The sequence below is a fragment of the Capricornis sumatraensis genome, chromosome 11 (genome assembly GCF_032405125.1).
Source record: "Capricornis sumatraensis isolate serow.1 chromosome 11, serow.2, whole genome shotgun sequence".
NCBI lineage: Eukaryota > Metazoa > Chordata > Mammalia > Artiodactyla > Bovidae > Capricornis > Capricornis sumatraensis.
Window position 1 is genome coordinate 64,423,042 of NC_091079.1, and position 20,961 is coordinate 64,444,002.

Consider the following 20,961-nt stretch of genomic DNA (forward strand, 5'->3'; position numbering starts at 1 on the left):
CTGTAGCCTATCAGGCTCCTCCGTCCATGGGATTTTCCAGGCAAGAGTGCTGGAGTGGATTGCCATTTCCTTCTCCAGGGAATCTTCCTGACCCAGGAATCGAACCCGGGTCTCCCACATTGCAGAAAGATGCTTTACCGTGGGAGCCATCAGGGAAGCCCAACTAATATCCAGTAAAAGGGGAAAAAATCAATGAGATTGTGCTAAAATAACGGGTCAGTTAGAAAGTATGAGTGATGTTTACTGAACAATGATGTAGCTATTCCTGCTGTTTGTAAGCCTTCTCTGTGGTCCTGCCTTCCAGAAACATGGTAAGATTGTACCTTCCAGCTTTCTCTGGTGAGGAAGGAGGTGGATGTGATCACTCTGGCAGATTTGTGAGTCTAAATAATACAAGTCACTTCTACATTAGAGCACCTCATTGCCTGTATATGACTCCCAACATTTTCTTTCCCAGCAAACCAACCTTGTCCCAGATATTAATTTTTATAAGATCCTAGGTCCTGGACAGAGGACAATGCTAATAAGCCTTCATTTTCACAAAAACCTTCTGATGCAGAGACTGGAATCTGTTTTACAGGCAAGGAAACCAAGGTTCAGAGAAGTGAATTAATTTTCCCTAAGGTGACCTAGCTGAGGATTTTTTTTTTTTTTTTCTGTCTAATAGGAGCTGAAATCTAGCAGTGGAGTCCAGTGAAAAATACCCATAAAGCAGAAGAAAGCCTCTGAGTTCCTTCAACCAGAGTTCTTTTCTCTGCTGGAGATACAAACGTCCTGGGATGGGACTCAGAGTCATATCCTTGGGCAAAGTGATCCCAATGGATTTTTTAAATGCTTTTTTCACCTCCTCCTTCAGCTAGAGGAGGCCACTGTGTTTTTTTTTTTTTTTTTCTTTTCTGATGAAATTAAATATCCCAGCTTCCTTACTGGACTTGAGTTCTAAGTCCAGACCCTTTAGGATAGAGAACATGAGGCAAACACTTTATAGTTTAGCTCCTTATTAGAAAGAGCAATCCTAGGGAAGCAGGGGTTAGCAAAAGAGTAAGCAAAAAAGGAAGACAAATTTAAAGGGGTGCACGACTGACTGAGAAGCTGCTATTTTGTATAAAGTGTAACTGACTGCTCAGTCCCACAGGACCATCTTCTAGAGAAGTTGTATGAACTACTGCATTTCAGGACAGAAGAGCGAGGAATTTATTCACCGGGATAAATGATGTAAGTGTTAGATAGATAGATGAATAGATATAGGATGAGGCATGGATGGCTGTATGGACACATGGACAAAATATAGACCTTCCAGAGTTTTACTTGGTGTCATAGGTGATCACTTAAATGCCTGTCTCCTTCCTAATACTGCAGGTCCCTAGCGAGAAGAGTCAATAGTTAAAGGCTTAGGTTCAGACAGGATTAGATTTGAATCCTATCTTGAATGTATACTAGCTCTGTGACTTTTGAGCAATCACTCAACTTCTCTGAGGCTCAGTTTCTTCATCTACAAAATGGGGATAATACTATCACCTCAGAGATGATTGGAGTGGTGGATGACAAGTGAAGTATACAGCTTACTATGTAATGATAGTATAATATACTATGCTATTATTATTCACCATAGCATCTAGTACTTCCAAGAGGATGTTTCACATTGTTGTAGGCACATGATAAACATCTACATGTTTAAGTCACATCCTGTTTTATCCTATTTCCATTTCTAATTTCTATTTCATTTCCTAACCACCATGGCTGTTCTTTTCTAAATTTCTCTCTCCAGATGCCCTTAACCATACATTGACTGGGCTTCAATCTAAATCATGACCAACCAGATTAATTCATAAGATGATGTGAACAAGGTATTATCTTCAAGGAAATGTAGAAATAAAATGGGAAGTAATAATTGATGTTCAAAAATATCAACGTCCTAAAATGTATTGCCAATTCTAAGTCCAAAGTGCCAGGGACTCTGTAGCTGGAAAATTCTGAACTTGGGATGTCGCCCTTGTGCTTGTCTGGTGGGCTTGAATGGATATAATTATAAGGAAAATTGTAGCCAGCTCTGTTGTTGAGTTGAAATTTTCAAAATGGATGTTATATCCCAAATCTGGTGATTATGGCCCAGCAGGTAAAAATTCCCCTGCAGTGCAGGAGACGCAGGAGACATGAAGTCGATCTCTGGGTCAGGAAGATCCTGTGGAGAATTAAATGGCAACCCACTCCAGTATTCTTGCCTGAAAAATCCCATGGACAGAGGAGCCTATGGGCTACAGTCCAGGAGATTGCAAAGAGCTGGACACAATTGAGTGAACGACTAAACAAATAAGCAAAGAGAAGAAATATTAAGATCTGAGATTCAAAATGCGGGAGATGTCCACACATTTGCCTTGGAAAGTTTGACGTGTTTACTTGCATCACAAGTTCTTAGAGATTTTTCTCATTTATTTGTTAATCTAGCAAATGTTAATTATCTGTAAAACTCTGAAGCAGCAAAAGCATCAGACGCAAATCTTTTCTGACAATTCTGGTAGATTCCAGACATAAACAAGGTACTGCTAATTAATCCTAAAAGCCTCCAAACAAACAACTAAAGGGAAAGTTCTTGAAAGGAACAACAACAAAACGCATTTAAAGTTAAGTTGTACCTAGAGACAATGCTTCAGCTCAAGGGAAGCAAAGAGTGTAAAATCTGGCCCAGCGATTCATCTAATAAATCATAATTGTTCCTGTTTCCTTTCTCTTGTTTATGTAGCAAAAGCTGTTGGCAGCACATAAGTTCCGAATAGATGAATAGATTTAATGCATTTGCTCTGCATCCTTACCTAGAGACCTCATCCTGGCTGTTCTGGAAATGATTAAGCAGTGGCAGACCCTCAGGTAGAGAAATGGCAGCAGCAGATAAACCTCTCAAACGAGCCACCTGCCTTTCCCACATTTACCTTCAAAACAGAAGCTAAATACAAGCAGAACGATCCACGCAAAATGCCAAGCAAAATGAAAGGTGCTTAGGAAAAAAAAAAACAAACTTCCTTTAGGCAAATTTTGTCATCACTATCATTTTACAGATGAGAAAGTTACAGATTTTGTGCTTGTCCTTGAAAATGCATCCTTTACCTGGAGGCTCTGTATCTGTCTATAGAATCACCAGCAATCCTAATTATACATAGTCGGTATTCAACATCTACTGGATTGAATAAAATATATATTGAATACTTGCTGTGTATAAGACACCATGAAAAAAGCAGTGAAAGTGTCAGTCACTCAATCATGTCCAACTCTTTGTGACTCCATGGACTGTAGCCTGCCAGTCTCCTCTGTCCATGGGATTCTCCCGACAAGAATACTGGAGTGGGTAGCCATTCCCTTCTCCAGGGTACTTTCTGATCCAGGGACTGAATCCAGGTCTACTGTATTGCAGACTGATTCTTTACCCTCTGAGCCACCAGGGAAGCCCTAAGACACTATGCATGCTGCTTGCTAAGTCGCTTCAGTCGTGTCTGGCTCTTTGCAACTGTAACCCGCAGGCTCCTCTGTCCATGGGGTTCTCTAGGCAAGAATAATGGAGTGGTTGCCATGCCCTCCTCCAGGGAATCTTCCCAACCCAGGGGTTGAACCCACATCTCTTACAACGCCTGCATTGGCAGGCGGGTTCTTTACACTGGCGCCACCTGGGAAGCCTGTAAGATACCATGCTAAACATTTAAGGTATATGGAAACAAATCCTTTTCTATCTTTGCCCTTTAAGCAAATCTGTGGAACTGCCTTTCGACCAAATCAATGATACAATTTGGGAAGATACTTGAACTGATTTTAAAAACAAGTCAGAGATGCTTTTTCTGGAGACAACTTAAGAATAGGATAAATAACTGACTGTGGCACATTTTAGGTTTGTGACTTCCTACTGAACAAGAGACTTCAAAATGTCTCCAAAAATGAATCTGATTCAAAATGTTCCCTATTTCCCACCTCCTGTGTAATTAGCATATGTAGTCATGACTCATTCTTGTCTGGAATCTTATTCTTTACCAAGTTTATTTGTATCCCTTTACTCAACTGAAAACAATTGTATAGGAATAGACGAAATAAGAATTATCTCTTTTTAGAGCTAAGATAATGGCCAAGGGTTATTAAGCTGGTGGTTGAACTGAATTTGGAACTCTAATATACAGGTTCCCAAGAAAGAGATCTGGTTAGTTCATATCAATCTAATGGATCTAAACGCTGTACATTTTTCATACCTTATTATTCATCATCCATTTAGCATTTTTCTTGAAACTTTCCGTAATATCCCTACAGTTTTTTTCCTTCTTTTTTTCATCTTATCTTGCAAATGTTTGTAAAGTCCCAAGGTTATATTTTAATATTTTTTTGTTTATGTATAAAATCTTGGGTAATGCCATCCTACTTTTCTGTTTCTGGAACCATTTATGTGCTCATAACCTTGTGCTAAGTCACTTCAGTCATGTCCAACTCTTTGCAATCCTATGGATTGTAGCCCACCACGCTCCTCTGCCCATGGGATTCTCTAGGCAAGAATACTGGAGAGGGTTGTCATGCCCTCCTCCAGGGGATCTTCCTGACCCAGGGATTGAACTTTCATCCCTTTAAACCCGTGTCTTTAGCTGCATTTCTATCCTGAATACCTGATACGTATATTTAAGTGTCTACTCGACATCACCACTTGAGTCTCATTGTTGGAAGACCCAGAACCAAATTCATTGTCTTCCTCCGTAACTGCTTCTCTCTCCTGTTGTCAGTAATTAACAGCAACACCACATACCTAATAGTCATAATCCACGGGCATGTCCTCCTTTACTCTTTCTAGTACCTCCCTCCATGGGCAATCAGCTAACATATAATATTTATCTTTTCTCTCCTCCTTACTGCTACCTAATTTCAGCTTCTCATTTCTGACCTGCTTCTCTATTGAGTCTTTTCTTGATCCTTTTTTTCCTCTGTTTTCCCTCTCATTGTTTTGCAGTGATTTGCGACTTTTTACACCAACAGAGGCTTTTGGATGAATTCTCCTAGGAAACAAACATTAACTTACTCGGCTCTATTGCTTAGCAATATTTCCTGAGTGTAGTAATTGTTTCAGTAAGTGTTTGCTGAATGAACGAATAAATAAATAATTTAAGGATTGGAGGAAATAGGGAAGAGGCCACTATACCATGTGTATGCTTAATAGTTCAGTCGTGTCCGACTCTGCTATCCCATGGACTGCAGCCCTCCAGGCTTTTCTGTTCATGGGATTCTCCAGGCAAGAATACTAGAGTGGGTTGCCATGCCCTCCTCCAGGGGATCTTCCCAGCCCAGGGATCGAACCCAGATCTCCCGCATTGCAGGTGAATTCTTTATTTTCTGAGCCTCCAGGGAAGCCCCATTATACCATAAGACTATAGAAAGTTAAATAAGCTAAACTTCATAGCAAAAGAGTTTTTTTTTAAATAAGCTTTGTAGTTTATACTACAAGAGATCTTTAGGAAACTCACTGTGGTATATATCCTGAATGTTTCTTTTCTTGGCTAAGATGAACTGTAAAATATCATGGTTTCCAAATTGACCAGAAGTTTAGCTAACTCTGGTAGTCCTCAAATAGTTCTTTGTGGCAAAGATCATGACGAGGGATCACAAAAGGAACTCCCAAACCAAGTAGTTATTTCAAGCTTTGTGTGGGCTCCTTTTAATGAATTTTCCATAAACGGAAACCCACTGGGTCACTCGTGGTTCTTCATACCAGAGAGCAAGCGCAATAGCAGGGGATTGACTACATTGCATCATGCAAAAATAAACTTGATGGAGGAAGTATATTCCTATATCCTTTAAGAAGAAGCAGATACCGGTAGTCAGCTATACTGAAATCACGTGTCATCTAAGAAATTTCCATATCAGTTACCTTGAACAGGTGCTAGTCTTAGCACAAAGAAAGAAATATCATCCATTCATCTGGACTTCAGGAAGGCATTGGGTGATCTCACTTCTGTGATCTCCTAACATTATGCTCTTGAGTCTGAATGAAAAACTAGCAATGTTAGGGCTACGCAATGTTTTGGATTTGGTCAAAATATACTATTCTATGGCACATGCTCTGGGTTTTAATTCTGCTTCCACTAATTACTGTGACCTGGGATGGTTCCTCATTTACTTTTGCACTTTTGTAGCTGGTGGACAGATATAGAATGGGAAGAGGAAGAAAGAAAAAATGGAGAGAAAATTCCATTTTAATGTTTCTTTATCATTATCACATGTAAAATAGACAGCCAGTGGAAATTTGCTGTGTGACACAGGGAGCTCAATCCAGTGCTCTGTGACAACATAGAGGGAGGTTCAGGAGGGAGGGGTCATATGTATATCTGTGGCTGATTCATGTTGATGAACAGCAGAAAAAAACACAATATTGTAAATCAATTATCCTCTAATTTAAAAAAAGTTAAGCATGAAAAAGCAGCTTCTTTTACAGGAAACTATAATATAGGACACTTCAGGCTTCTGCAGAGACCCCTATGCACGAGGCCTAGCTTTTGCAGATGTTTATCAGTGTTTATGCACTTCACACAGAAATTACTTTTGTACTCTTCTTAGACTTTAAATGCTATCAGCTGGCAAAGGACCCAGAGCCAGTGTTAAGATGGACTGTCCTCCTTTTCATTGCTTTTCTAGAAAATTCAGAAGAAAGTGAGAGAGGGGATTGAGATGAAGAGGTTTATTAATTTTGCCAATCCTCTGTCAAGAATTGGTTCCAGAAATTCCATGCGGGGATTGAGGCTAACCAGAGATGGAGAGCTAAGCATCCCATTTTGGCCACACAGAGTTCTGTCTCTACCAAAGTGGAAAATTTTCAAATAAATCACAGAGGCCCCATAGAATTTGCTGAAAACAAGTCTGCAGTTCCTTAAGGCTTTCCGATTTTTAAAAATATATATGATAATTCCATGCGGTAGCCTAGGGGAAATGATCTTCACTATTATAATTGCTCTCTAATCCTTAAGTCAACCTATTTTTTTTTTTTTTTTCCCCCTCTGGATTCCTTTCATCTCAGCTTCCCTGTATTTTGAAGAAATGGCAACTAATTTCTTAAGCATGGTTTCAGAAAACCAACAGTGTCATGTCCAATTGCCTAGAAAAATACAAATTGCATCAGTATTCTTGGTCAGATCTTGTATTTGTGTGGCTGCTTCTAGTGAGGAACACATGCACCATCTGTGGGGTTTTCCCATTTCATCCTCATCACTTCTTGGTAAGAGAGAAAAGAGTCAGCTAATGGATAAATGAGCTGTGTTGTCATGGGAAGGGCAGGATGATGGGAAATCAGGCAGGGTTAAGTTTCAGGACTGCCAGCCCTACCAGGATGGGGCTCACTCAGCCACAGTAAGCAAGACAAATATGTCCCTCTGGACCTCTGAGGTGGCCCTCTTGAGAAAACAGAACCCTCAAAAGTGGCTTTTCAGGAAATTGAAAGTGAACATCAAGACAGAGAAAAAAATAAAAACATTTCTCATTGCTTTCATGCGTCTTTGCAAGTTGCATCAGGAATACTTCATTCCCTAGTGTTGAAGACATTAGAAATATTTGAGCTAAATCCACACAAAGAGCCTTTAAAAAATACAGTACAATATTATTAGAATGACCAAGTAGCAACAAAGTTAGTTCATCTTGTTTCATTTCCTTCAAAAGATTGATTGTTGTCTTCTTGCTAGACTGTGAGCAGTCTGAAGAGCATCATTGTTTTGTGGGTCACCATATACTAAGACCTTCTACAATACCTGGTACACAGTGGGTGGTCAAGAGACATATGTTGAATGAATAGATTTCTGAAAGATACAGACCAAACCAGAGCTTTCACTCATTACTGGTCCATTTCTTTCTCCTACTGTTGACCCACTTTATCTGAGCCAATAAAAAGCCCCAGGGGAATTCAAGAACATCCTTTTCCCCAAAACCATTGGGTCATGAAAGTGTCTTGAAAATATCACGGCAGCCCCAATTTTCCACTGTAGTCTATCTTTTGTAGGTTAGGGGTCCTTTACATTATAGCACTCTGAAAACTGCTCTCAGTTAAAAGGTCTGTGGCTGTAGGTAAGATATTTTATTCTTCAATTCTGGTTTATCAGCTCATATTAGGTCCAAACAGCCTTGTTGCTAGTCGTATCCCAATAAGAAATGAGGGCATGCGTTTATGCATGCTCAGTTGTGTCCCACTCTTTACAACCCCATGGACTGTAGCCCACCAGGCTCCTCTGTCCATGGAATTTTCCAGGCAAGAACAGTCGAATGGGTTGCCATTTCCTTCTCCAGGGGATCTTTCCAACCCAGGGATCGAACCCACGTCTTAGGCATCTCCTGTATTGGCAGGTGGATTCTATTGCTTATTAAAATGCCCAAATGCTTATAAAAAAGGCCTTTCTTTACTTCTGTAATTCCTCATTCAAAAAGGAGTGCTATTTTCCTACTTGGCACACTTTCCCCCAGGTCAAAGGGTTTCTGTGAGATTTGCTGAGTTCTGCAAAGAAGAGAGTTTAGAAAAAATTATTGTGTTTGGCCTGTCATTTCCCAAAAGCCTGAAAATAGTCAGTGTTGATCCCTGTACCAAAAACAAACAATAAAAGCCAAACAAACAACCCCTATACAGAAACAACACTGTTTCTTTTAATTAGTGTGAAGAACTACTTCAGTGTTCCCTTGAAGACCTTTAGAGATCTAGAATACAAGACAGAATACTCATTTGGAGCCACCTTCCAAGCAGGATTCTGGCCCACAAAACTGTCTCTCTACTATGCACACACCTCTTCGGCCATAATGGATAGAAACTTTTGAAACTCTGCCTGCTCCCTCAAGTTTTCCCCAATTAACCTTAAGAGAGGTGATCATTTCATTTTCTAGACGTCACTCACCTATAAGATTCAAGACTGCACTGATATTCTGGAGGAAAAATCAGCCTTACAATTTTAATACTTCTCCAGCAGATTACCAGCTGCACAAAGATTACATCTTCTCATCAGCATATTTCTGGTAAGCATGCAGTACATATCTGCTGCATGAGTGAATGAATGACCAGAGTGAGTACAATCACCAACTGTTTACATACATGTGAAATCATTACATCTTAGAACAGGAAAACTAAAAGAAAAATATCTGGTCTTAAATATACTACTGTGACCACTACCCGATATTAAGATTGCAATTTCTCCACCTTCCCCTCCATATTTCCAATCTTTTACTTGCTCACTTTTTTACAACAGTCATCTTCTAACACATAATCTATGTAGAATTTGTTATTAGAATAAAGTCCATAAGACAGAGTTTGTTGACTATTTTATTCACTGCTGTATCCCAAATACCCAGAACAGAGCCTGGTACATAACTATCAACAAGTGAATAAGTGAAATAATATTTATTGTGTATGGGTTCTACAGATGGGAATCATTGCAGGACATTTTAAAATCCTCAGTCCCAACTTCACATCTGTAGAATCAGAATTTTTAGGAATATAAATTCCAGGAATCTACATTTTTATCAAGGAGTCTAGGGATCCTGGTATAGCTATCCTGAGAATCTAGTTCGCCTAACTCACTAGTTCACCCAACTCACTAATCTAATGATTATCCTAAAACCCAGGGAGATAAAGTATTACTCAAGGCACACAGGCTATTTAGCTGTGCATCTAAGTGTAATAATTTCTACTCTGATGAGCTTTCCACTGCAGCTATCTATGAGCTATGTTTTCCTAATATACTTTGCTGGTACTGCCATCATGGTCTTGGAGATTAATCTACTTAGAGGCAAGATTTATGGCTTCTGAACATGTTTTCTGTGGCCCTAGATCCGTAGGCAGGAAGAGCACGAGGTTCTAGGTAGTAAAGGACTGAGGTTAATGATGCTTTTGCACAGAATCACTCCATTTCCATGCGAACATACCACTATTTCCCTTTCTTCTTCTAGTTCCTAGACATCTCCATTAAATGGACTACCCAGGAAACCTTTCCTCCAAAGTACCTTCATTATGACCCTGAGAGCTCTCGTCAGCTGATGTGTGACAAATGTCCTCCTGGCACCTTCCTGAAGCAGCCCTGCACGGCAAGGCGGAAGACCGTGTGTGCCCCTTGTCCCGACCACCACTATACGGACACCTGGCACACCAGTGACGAGTGTCTGTACTGCAGCCCAGTGTGCAAGGAACTGCAGTACGTCAAGCAGGAGTGCAGTCGCACCCATAACCGCGTGTGTGAATGTGAGGAGGGGCGCTATCTGGAGCTGGAGTTCTGCTTGAAGCACAGGAGCTGTCCCCCTGGGTTTGGAGTGCTACACCCGGGTATGTACCAGCCAAGTTCATTAACATCGCACAGAGTCAGGTAGTGGGGGAAGTTTAAGGGAACAAGTTGGTCCTGATGACATTACAGGATAGCAAATTACAAAGGTAATAGAATCTGCTAGGTATGTACTATGTGTCTGGATGGCTGCCAAAGAACCATTCCTCAGAGGAGCACTTTGCCACGATGGGCCAATTTAGTGACAAATCTCAAATGCAGCAAATCACTCTCTAATGAGATGCATGATGGATTGCTCTTTCTTAAAGGGACACACTCTTCATTGCACCATTCATAGCTGATCTATATGTCTGTGTTTCACTTTGGCATGGACAGCCTCAGAGTGCAGTGCTTTTGGACAAACATCAGAAATGTTAATTGTTATCAAGAGAGTAATTATGCTGATATTAATGAGGCTCTGGCGTGCAAACAGTGAGTAGTTATAATTAATTATATAAAAAGTGAGAATGGCTAGGGGAAGTGCAGCTCATTATTAAAAATGAAGCTAGTTCTTCCTTTGGCAGGGGAGTTGAGTGTCTGGAAGGATAACAGCCATAGCAGCATCTCTTCTGTGAAGCTGATTCTTTATCTTAGACAAAACAGACTGGCAAGCCAAGAGTAAGTACTTGTCTACAAACAAAGTACTTTCTCTTTTTGCATTTTGAAGAGCAGAGATTAAGGCCAGTTTGCACTGAATTTTTTAAAGCTGCAATCCACCTTTTTTTTTTTTTGCTACATTCATGAAGTTTCAGTATAGTCTGCATGTTCTCCTGGCCTGGAAAAATTAAGAGTATTCACTCACTTTTCTGGAGAAAGCAGTATGGGTATAGATTCCAATTATTCAATTTGAAGCAGTGTTTCTCAGTCTCAGCACTACTAACTTTGGGGGCCGAATAATTCTTTTTGTGGGCAGCAGTCCTGTGCATCGTAACATGTTTAGCAGCATCCCTGGTCTTTAGCCACTAAAATAGTACTCTTTCCACTAAAGTGTCCCCTGGATGGCCAAATCAGCCCTAGTTGACAACTGTGGGTTTAGAGGATGTGAATTACTTGTAACTGTTTTGACTTTCAGAAGTAGCAATATAGACTCTAAATTATTATCAACATTTTAGGTTTCTGGAGAAGGAAATGGCAACCCACTCCAGTATTCTTGCCTGGAAAATCCCATGGACGGAAGAGCCTGGTAGGCTACAGTCCATGGTGTCACAAAGAGTCGGACACGAATTAAATATATTCAAAAACTGAACTATTAAGTGTCCTAAGTTGTGAATTTTATAAAACCAGTCATAGAAGGTGCAAATTGCATGACAGTTCTTTAAAATGCTCCTAGTATAAGTCTTTGAGGGAGAAATTGGTGACACTTCCTAATTTTTACTGGATGACAATTTGGGACTCAAAAGCTAACCCAAGTTATAGAGGGAGAAGCCCATCCAACAGAAACAAATGCTTTTAATTCAATTCAGTAATTTATATATGTAGGAAAATTCATTAAGCAGGGCATTGCAGTTTGGAAACTAGAAAGTTTGGAAAAATAATGGAAATAGTAAGAATTTTACTCATATAAGCATGAAAATCTGTTTAGAATGAAGTAAGCAGGCAACAGAAGTCTTAGCACAAAGGTACACAGAGGTTTATTTATTTTCTCACCTCTCTCTGCCTAAAATATAAAAGGTTTCCAGACCAAAGGGAAGGCAAGATTCTGCAATTTTAGTCTAAAGAGTATTTAATACTCATTCTCTGTTGTTTTGAAGTCAGATTGCCTCCTCTTCAGATTTTACAGCTAACCCTTGAACAACATAACATAGGTTTGAACCTCGCAGGGCCACTTCTATGCACATTTTTTTCAATAATACTACAGTAATACCTGATCCCAGTTGCGTGAATCTGTGAATGCAGAACTCTGGCTATAGATGGCTGACTATAAAGTTATAATGGGATTTTCCAGTGCAAGGAGGTTGGGTCCTCTAACCCACCATTGTTCAAGGATCAACTGTAGTTAGTTCTATTAGTTGTATAATTCTTATATAATTGTTTATGCCTAGCATGGTGAATTCTCAACTGAAAAGCAAAATTCCTCTTGCCATTCTGTTTCACATTTTGCCTGCCAGATTATACTTTGGGTGTTTCTCTTGACATTAATAAGGCAAATCATTTACTTAGATGCATGCATCCTTTTATAAGAAGTTCTATCAATCATGAGAGAGGGAAGTCATTTTCAGAAAGGTCATTACATAAAGCCTCCACATATATTAAGAAACTTTCCTTCTATAATTCTTGCATTCCTCTTGGTAAGGAACTTTAAAGGCTAAATTACCTGGAAGAATGTCCTGTGCCTATGACCTTCTCATTGGAATGTAGAACACCCAAGCCATCAACACATATGTGAAGAATGACAAGATTCTTCTTTGTGCAGTTCACAGAGGGAGATTTGGGTCCAGATGTCTAAGACCATTTATTCCCAGAATATTCACAATAAAATAATACCATGCAGTCCATGCCCAAATACCTCTGCTTATGATACTGTAGAATTTGGTATGGGGTTGGATCCCCTTTAAGGAGAGGAGTGTAGAGAGAAAGTACTAAAAAAAAAAAAAGAGAGACCTCTTTGTAAGGTGGTTCCTAAGATGATGTCACTGAAACCCTGGAAATGGCATTTAACATGTTAAAATTTCATGCTTGGTCTCCCCTTTTCTTTTTTCCTGCCATCCTTTTGTCATTTTTGCTGGTCAATGCGTCATCAAACCCTTTAGAAAAGAAAGAAGCCAGAGGTGAAAATAAAACCAAATTCACTGTGCTCTTTTTCCCTTTTTTGGTAGAGAATACAGTGAGATGGGAGGTTAAAAGTTTTAATAAATGAAGTTTATTAACTTTCTTTAACTTTTATTTGTCTCTTTAGTATTTGGTACCTTGTGTCAGCCAGAATTGCCCTGTAAAAGCTACATTTGAACACTAGAGTCTAAATCTGTTCAACTAGCTTACACTAGATGGAGGTATTTTCATATGCAAATACACTATAATGTATGATCTACTCAGGCATACAGTCAAGGGTTTTAAAGATGTTTATTTTTAAGAGCATCTTGGGTTGTTGACTGGTTCAAGTTTTCCTGCCAATGATTTCCCCAAATTTATCAAGTATCTTTCCACCATGAAAGAAAATGCCCTTTCAGTCACCCTTGCCTGAAATTTTAACAACTGTGCCCTTTTTAAACTCAACCATTTAAGCAAATGGTATATCATCTTCCATTTATTATGTAACTGCAGGCTTACACTTGAGTCCACAGTTAACTTTATTGCCACCTTCAAAAGTTTATTATAATGTTGTAAATTTTTACTTCTTGGGGTTAGCACACTTACGAATTGCTTCACAATTAGGATTCAGGAATGAAAGAAATTCCGTAGGAAGCGATTGGGATTTAACGATGTGGCATACCACGGGTACTGATTTCAAAGAATGATATTAACAGCGGTTACACAGCAGTTATCGTCATGATTTTCCAGGGATAATTGTTTGGAGAATATGGCTGACAACAAGATCTTCCTGACAACTTCAGCACAGGCAGGACTAATTGAACATCCTACCCTTTTCTTTCCTCTCCCATTATGTACTTTGTAGGTAACAATAGAAGACATTTGTGTTTGTATTGCAAGGAGGAAAGAATGCCTAAGGGGTTCACTGTAAAAGTTTTGTTCTGTCTAATGAAGTGAAAAATGAAAATGCCTGAAGTTTCCTGCAACATAATAGTAGCAGTAAAAACCAAGTGAAAAGTCTTACCCCAACTCTGTCAAGATGGTTTCTGCTGCGAGAGTACTTGAGAAGAATGTGCTAAACGGCTTGATATTTTTGTAGGAACCCCGGAGCGAAATACAGTTTGCAAAAGATGTCCAGATGGGTTCTTCTCGAATGAGACATCATCCAAAGCGCCCTGTAGAAAACACACGAATTGCAGTGCATTTGGGCTCCTTCTAACTCAGAAAGGAAATGCAACGCATGACAATATATGTTCTGGTAGCAGCGAATCATCGGCTCACAAATGTGGAATAGGTAATTATGTTTCAAAATATCAATCTTCGTACCACCTCTGGGATGAATACAAGACCCTCTGGTCCTTCTTAGTTAAACTTATATTTCCCCTTTCTTGAATTTTAACCAACTAAGACTATTCTCTGTGCATCATTGCTAAAGCCACGACTCAAAAATCTTTCAAAAAGTCTCCATCTTCCTATTATAGTGCTCACACTTGAATCACGTTACCCACAGAAAAGGGGTGGAGTAAGATTATGTTGAAGGTCACATTATCAGAGTCCGAGTTGCAGAATGTTTTTAAGCTATGCATTTTTTATCGCTTTTAAACACATCTGTATTATTAGCCAAAGTATAAACTGGCAACTAAGAAGCCAAGTACTTGAGAGTACTTGGATTGGATTGTGTTAGTTGCTCAGTTGTGCCAATTCTTTGCGATGCCATGGACCATCGCAGCCCTCCAGGCTCCTCTGTCCATGGGATTTTCCAGGCAAGAATCCTGGAGTGGGTTGCCATTTCCTTCTCCAGGGGATCTTCCTGACCCAGGGATCAAACCCAGGTCTCCCCACATTGCAGGCGGAGTCTTTACCATCTGAGCCACGGTGATATAAATAGATGACAAATTAGAAAGGCAATACTGGCTGTGTTACCTGTGGTATTGCTGCATCTATTGCACAGAAGTACTGAGTTCCTGTACATGTCTTAAACTCTATTCAGGAAGGGTCACTAACTCCAAGTTCAAGGTATCTGAGTGTACCCCATGTCGGTGATGACGCTAATCAGGTTGGTGTCCTCATCTTGTCACTCCTGCCACCACACTAATCACAGACCTCCTACCAACGACTCATCACACCGAGGACAACTGACCTTTTAGTATTTAATCAGCTTGACTCTCTTCAAACATCTTTTTGTGCAACATAGATGTATATAAACACCCCACTCCGGTACTCTTGCCTGGAAAATCCCATGGACGGAGGAGCCTGGTGGGCTGCAGTCCATGGCGTCGCCAAGAGTCGGACACGACTGAGCGACTTCACTTTCACTTTTCACTTGCATGCATTGGAGAAGGAAATGGCAGCCCACTCCAGTGTTCTTGCCTGGAGAATCCCAGGGACGGGGGAGCCTGGTTGGCTGCCATCTATGGGGTCGCACAGAGTCGGACATGACTGACGCGACTTAGCAGCAGCAGCAGCAGACATATATAAAACATAGCAATGTGGATTGGGAGATTTAAGGTTTAAGCCTGGTTCCAACATTTTTTCTGTTTTATAAAAATCTTAGCTAAGTCATTCATCCTGTCTGCTTTCTTATTAAATGATGGAATGTGAGGAGGGATGATAAAAGGAGTGACCTCTAACTTTAACATTCTCTTTAATCCATTTATAATTTTATTTCTATCACTCATTGAATACTTACTATTTGCCAGACACTTTTGCTATATGGGTTTTAATCTTTACAAAAACACTGTGAAGTTTGTTCAAGTTACTGTATGAACTTGAATGGCAGAGTAAGGATTCAAACCCAGACCGAATGAATCCAAAGACACTCAGCTTATTGGACCTTTTTTCTAAATGACAAGTTTTTGTGTTTGATTATTTTCTCACTTAATGTATGCTTATACTTCTGTATCCATCCTAGTTCCCAAAGGTACTATGTGTATGTGTGTGTGCAGAAAATAATATGCTATTTCAGGTTACTTTTCAGGCTTTCTTAAAGACAATGATTTGACATTGGTCTTGAAGTAACTTTTAGATATTAGGTAAACCTGAAACAGAATGTTTAATAGTTACATTAAGATATGTTAATATTATACTAAGTAATAGAATTTTTGCTGTAATTTTTTATAGCAATACTATATTCTTTAATATTAGACATTTTGTAAGCTCTTCCCCTCCAAAATATTCTAAAAGAATATTTCATTGGACCAAGCTGGATTGGCAATCTGCCATTCAGTTCAGCTCAGTTCAGTCCAGTCGCTCAGTCGTGTCCAACTGTTTGTGACCCCATGAGTCGCAGCATGCCAGGCCTCCCTGTCCATCACCAACTCCCGGAGTTCACTCAGCTTCACGTCCATCGAGTCAGTGATGCCATCCAGCCATCTCATCCTCGGTCATCCCCTTCTCCTCCTGCCCCCAATCCCTCCCAGCATCAGAGTCTTTTCCAATGAGTCAACTCTTCACATGAGGTGGCCAAAGTACTGGAGTTTCAGCTTCAGCACCATTCCCTCCAAAGAAATCCCAGGGCTGATCTCCCTCAGAATGGACTGGTTGGATCTCCTTGCAGTCCAAGGGACTCTCAAGAGTCTTCTCCAACACCACAGTTCAAAAGCATCAATTCTTCAGCACTCAGCTTTCTTCACAGTCCAACTGTCACATCCATACATGACTACTAGAAAAACCATAGCCTTGACTAGATGGACCTTTGTCGGCAAAGTAATGTCTCTGATTTTGAATATGCTATCTAGGTTGGTCATAACTTTTCTCCCAAGGAGTAAGCGTCTTTTAATTTCATGGCTGCAGTCACCATCTGCAGTGATTTTGGAGCCCAAAAAAATAAAGTCTGACACTGTTTCCACTATTTCCCCATCTATTTCCCATGAAGTGATGGGACAGATGCCATGATCTTCGTTTTCTGAATGTTGAGCTTTAAGCCAAATTTTTGACTCTCCTCTTTCACTTTCATCAAGAGGCTTTTTAGTTCCTCTTCACTTTCTGCCATAAGGGTGGTGTCATCTGCATATCTGAGGTTACTGATATTTCTCCCAGCAATCTTGATTCCAGCTTGTGCTTCTTCCAGCCCAGCATTTCTCATGATGTACTCTGCATATAAGTTAAATAAGCAGGGTGACAATATACAGCCTTGACGTACGCCTTTTCCTATTTGGAACCAATCTGCCACTAACACCAGGCAATAGAAGGTTGATTTTATTAAAATTTTTTATTTTAACATGCAATATTCTGGAAAACACAACCTTGTTGGTTTTTGTCCTTTTTTTCTCTATCTCCCTCTCCCTTTCCTTCTTCTTCTTCTTCTTATTATTATTATCCATTAGATATCCAAGAATCCAATTATTGAGTGAAAGTGAAAGTGTGAGTCACTTAATCATGTCCCACTCTTTGTGATACCATGGGCTGTAGACCAACAGGCTCTTCTGTCCCTGGGATTTTCCCAGGCAAGAATAGTGTAGTAGGTTGCCATTCCCTTCTCCAGGGGATCTTCTCTACTGAGGGATTGAACCCAGGCTTCCTGCATTGCAGGCAGATTCTTTACCATCTGAGCTACCAGGGAAGCCCGAATTATTGAGTAAATCTTCTTAATCTCCCCACCTTCCTTTTAGACATGACCCTGTGTGAGGAGGCGTTCTTCAGGTTTGCTGTTCCTACAAAGCTTACCCCGAACTGGCTCAGTGTCCTAGTAGACAGTCTGCCTGGCACCAAAGTAAATGCAGAGAGCGTAGAGAGGATAAAACAGCGACACAACTCACGAGAACAGACTTTCCAGCTGCTGAAGTTATGGAAGCATCAAAACAAAGATCAAGATATGGTCAAGAAGATCATCCAAGGTATGGTAGCCTGAACTAAACAACTCAAACAGAAATCAGAACACCTGCTCATCATACAACAGAAATGAGACTATGTACCTGTTGGTTTAGTTGTGTGGATGCTGTTTCCCTTTGGGAATTATTGTTGGACTGAAATAGTTTTCAAATGATAGAGGAGAAGCTGTTCCTAGATCAGTCATGTGAGGTTTTATTTTCACCTTCTCTACTCTCCAATTTTTCAATTGTCTCTCTGGAAAGAGGGAAAATACATTTCAAATGTACGAATAAACCTCAGGAAATCTGACTCTGGATCCCTTAGCAGCTGTACGAGCATCCTGTCTGATATATCTAGAACTTCTTTAACTATTTTAGATCTTACCTCGCAGTTCTACCAAGAAACTATGTAGTATTTATCTGGTAATTCTCTCCAGAGAGCCTCTAAGTGTCTAGGTATCCTCTCATTAATCCTCACAATACAGTCTATTTTAAAATTACCATTTTAATAGCACATGTCATGAGGATTAATGAGATAAGTTCTTTAAAGTGTTTGAGCTTCTTGGAGAAAAGTGCTATTTAAATCCAAGTACTCTCATGTTTTAGTTTTGTAAAGAATCTCCTTTCGAAACTCTGTGTGTGTGTGTGTATTATGATGGGAGTGAATAAATACAGAAGGGAAAAGGAAGTAAGTTTCATCCAGAGTGTACTATAAGCTTTGGGATACACAGAAGAGAAAGTTCTGACTTGAATTAGCATTGGACATTCTGGAAAAAAATGGTTGGGGGAGGTGCCTTTCATGATGCAATGTTAATAAGAAATCCATTCTGCTCTTCATGTGTAGTTAAATGATTGAGGAATCCTACACAACTCTAAAGCCTCAAACATCTGAAACTGAGGCACAGATTTTAGGACAGTTGAATGCTTTCACTTGTGCAGAGTAAACTTGTCTTCTGTTTTTGGCAAACAAAATGCATTCTTTGAAAGTATAATTAGCCCTGAGCCAGAAAGGAAGGGAAGTAGGGAAACAGAGACAGTTAGAATTGGATGGGACCGAATTCCCTGTTTTATAAATGAAGACATTTTAGCCCAGAAATATGAGGGGACTTGCCTTAGGTCTTACAGATACTAAATGCCATCAACAGAAACATTACTTACTCCATCTATGTTTATGTCCTAGCTCATTACCAAAATATTCTGTAGGTCATGTGTATCCTACTGTTCTTTGGCCTCGAATTATTGAATTTTCAGATCTCCTGTGTGCTGATAATCCTCTGGTGCTATTTATTAAAGACTATTTGAAGCAACTAATTTTTCAAATAGCACATATATTGGTATCAATTAATGAAAGTTTATATTACAAAATAGCTAACTGTATTTTTTCTAAAATGTTATGCTTTTCATCACTTCAGATTTTCTTAGAAAACTGAGAGCAATGTGTCTCTAGTTTCTTACTGTTATTTTCCAAATGTGGGCTTTTCACAAAGCTATGTTGGATGCCGAGAATACAGAAAGCATATTATTCTATTGTAACACAAAATAATATTGAACTCAGTTCTCAGAAATAACTAGCGTGACTTGAGACCTCCCTCAAAGGAAAGGAGGAGGTCAGCCTTTAAATTATGAAATGCTGCGGAACTCCCTTTTGCCTCGGGGTAGTTCTGTAGTGGCTTTAGATAGACTATGTGAATGAATGCCTCTGCGTTTTCGCTTCATTCAGATATCGACCTCTGTGAAAACAGCGTGAGGAGGCATATTGGACACATGAACCTCACCTTTGAGCAGCTTCTAAAGTTGATGGAAAGCTTGCCGGGGAAGAAAGTGACGACAGAAGACGTTGAGAAAACAGTGAAGACGTGCAAATCAAGTGAGCAACTCCTGAAGCTGCTCAGCCTGTGGAGGATAAAAAATGGTGACCAGGACACCCGCAAGGGCCTGCTGCACGCCCTAAAGCACTTGAAGACGCACCACTTCCCCAAGACTGTCATTCAGAGTCTGAAGAAGACCATCCGGTTCCTTCACAGCTTCACCATGTACAGGTTATATCGGAAGCTATTTTTAGAAATGATAGGAAACCAGGTCCAGTCGTTAAAGATAAGCTGCTTATAACCGGAAATGGTCACGGAGCGTTTCCTCACCATGGACCAGATCTAATAAATGAGTAGACTGTTTCTCAGGCTCTTGAGGAGGGAACAATGATTTCTTTCTCATCACCAAGGACTGGCTTTGACCCCAGGGCCCAAAAAGAAACTATGGTGTGGAGAAAGAACGCTTACCTCTCCCCCAAAGTATAATAAACCCCAAACTGTTTATCTAGCTGACACATCTGGTCCAGTATCTACTGACTCTATTTTCTCTTGTTACTGCTTGCAGTAATTCAACTGGAAATAAGAAATGAGACTCCATTGTGTCTTACTAAATATCAGAATGTCTAATTTAAATAGCTTTGAGATTTCAGCTGTACCAGAGGCTTTTATTTAAAAGCCATTTGTTTTCTGTAAAAGTTACTAATATATCTGTAACACTATTATAGTATTTGCTATTTATATTCATTCAGATATAAGGTTTGTACATATTACCATCCTGAAGGGAAACTGTGTAAGACTTAATTTTAGAAAGAAAAATATATATATTCTGTTTATTATTATGATACACAAAAGAGATAAAAATATATATTTTTAACAGAATGTTTGTAGCATTTCCTAATAGGTACTGCCATTCTTTCTGTGTAGAGTATTTTTGTAATATACTTTTACCTGTATAAGGTGTAATACCATTTTTTAGAAAATACATTATGTAGTCAATTGTTTAATGTTGGAAAGTGTATGAAATATAAGTTATCTGAATATTAGATGCTCTGAGAAATTGAATGTACCTTATTTAAAAGATTTTATGTTTTTACTACATAAACAACATCATTAATTAAAGTTTTCAAATTATTTTTCATTGCTTCTCCTCTTGCTTTTATTTGAATGGGACATGAATGGATCCGAGGTTTCACAATTTTCCCTTTCTTTCATCATCAGGACCATTTGGGAACACTGTTAAAAATGCAGATTCCTGGGCCAATTTTTTGAGAAACTCTAGGGAGGAGGGCAGAAACCTGCATTTTT

The 20,961-nt window shown here is 39.5% G+C and overlaps 1 protein-coding gene across 1 annotated transcript in view; it reads left to right on the forward strand.

The window, feature by feature from the left end:
• Positions 1–20,744, forward strand: part of TNFRSF11B (TNF receptor superfamily member 11b) — a 29,258-nt gene extending 8,514 nt beyond the window's left edge. The window contains exons 2-5 of the mRNA XM_068983815.1: positions 9,928–10,297; positions 14,140–14,334; positions 17,651–17,875; positions 19,569–20,744. Coding sequence (XP_068839916.1) covers positions 9,928–10,297; positions 14,140–14,334; positions 17,651–17,875; positions 19,569–19,957 — 1,179 coding nt within the window. The 3' untranslated portion in view covers positions 19,958–20,744. The remainder of the gene's footprint in view (positions 1–9,927; positions 10,298–14,139; positions 14,335–17,650; positions 17,876–19,568) is intronic.
• The last annotated feature ends 217 nt before the right edge of the window (positions 20,745–20,961 follow it).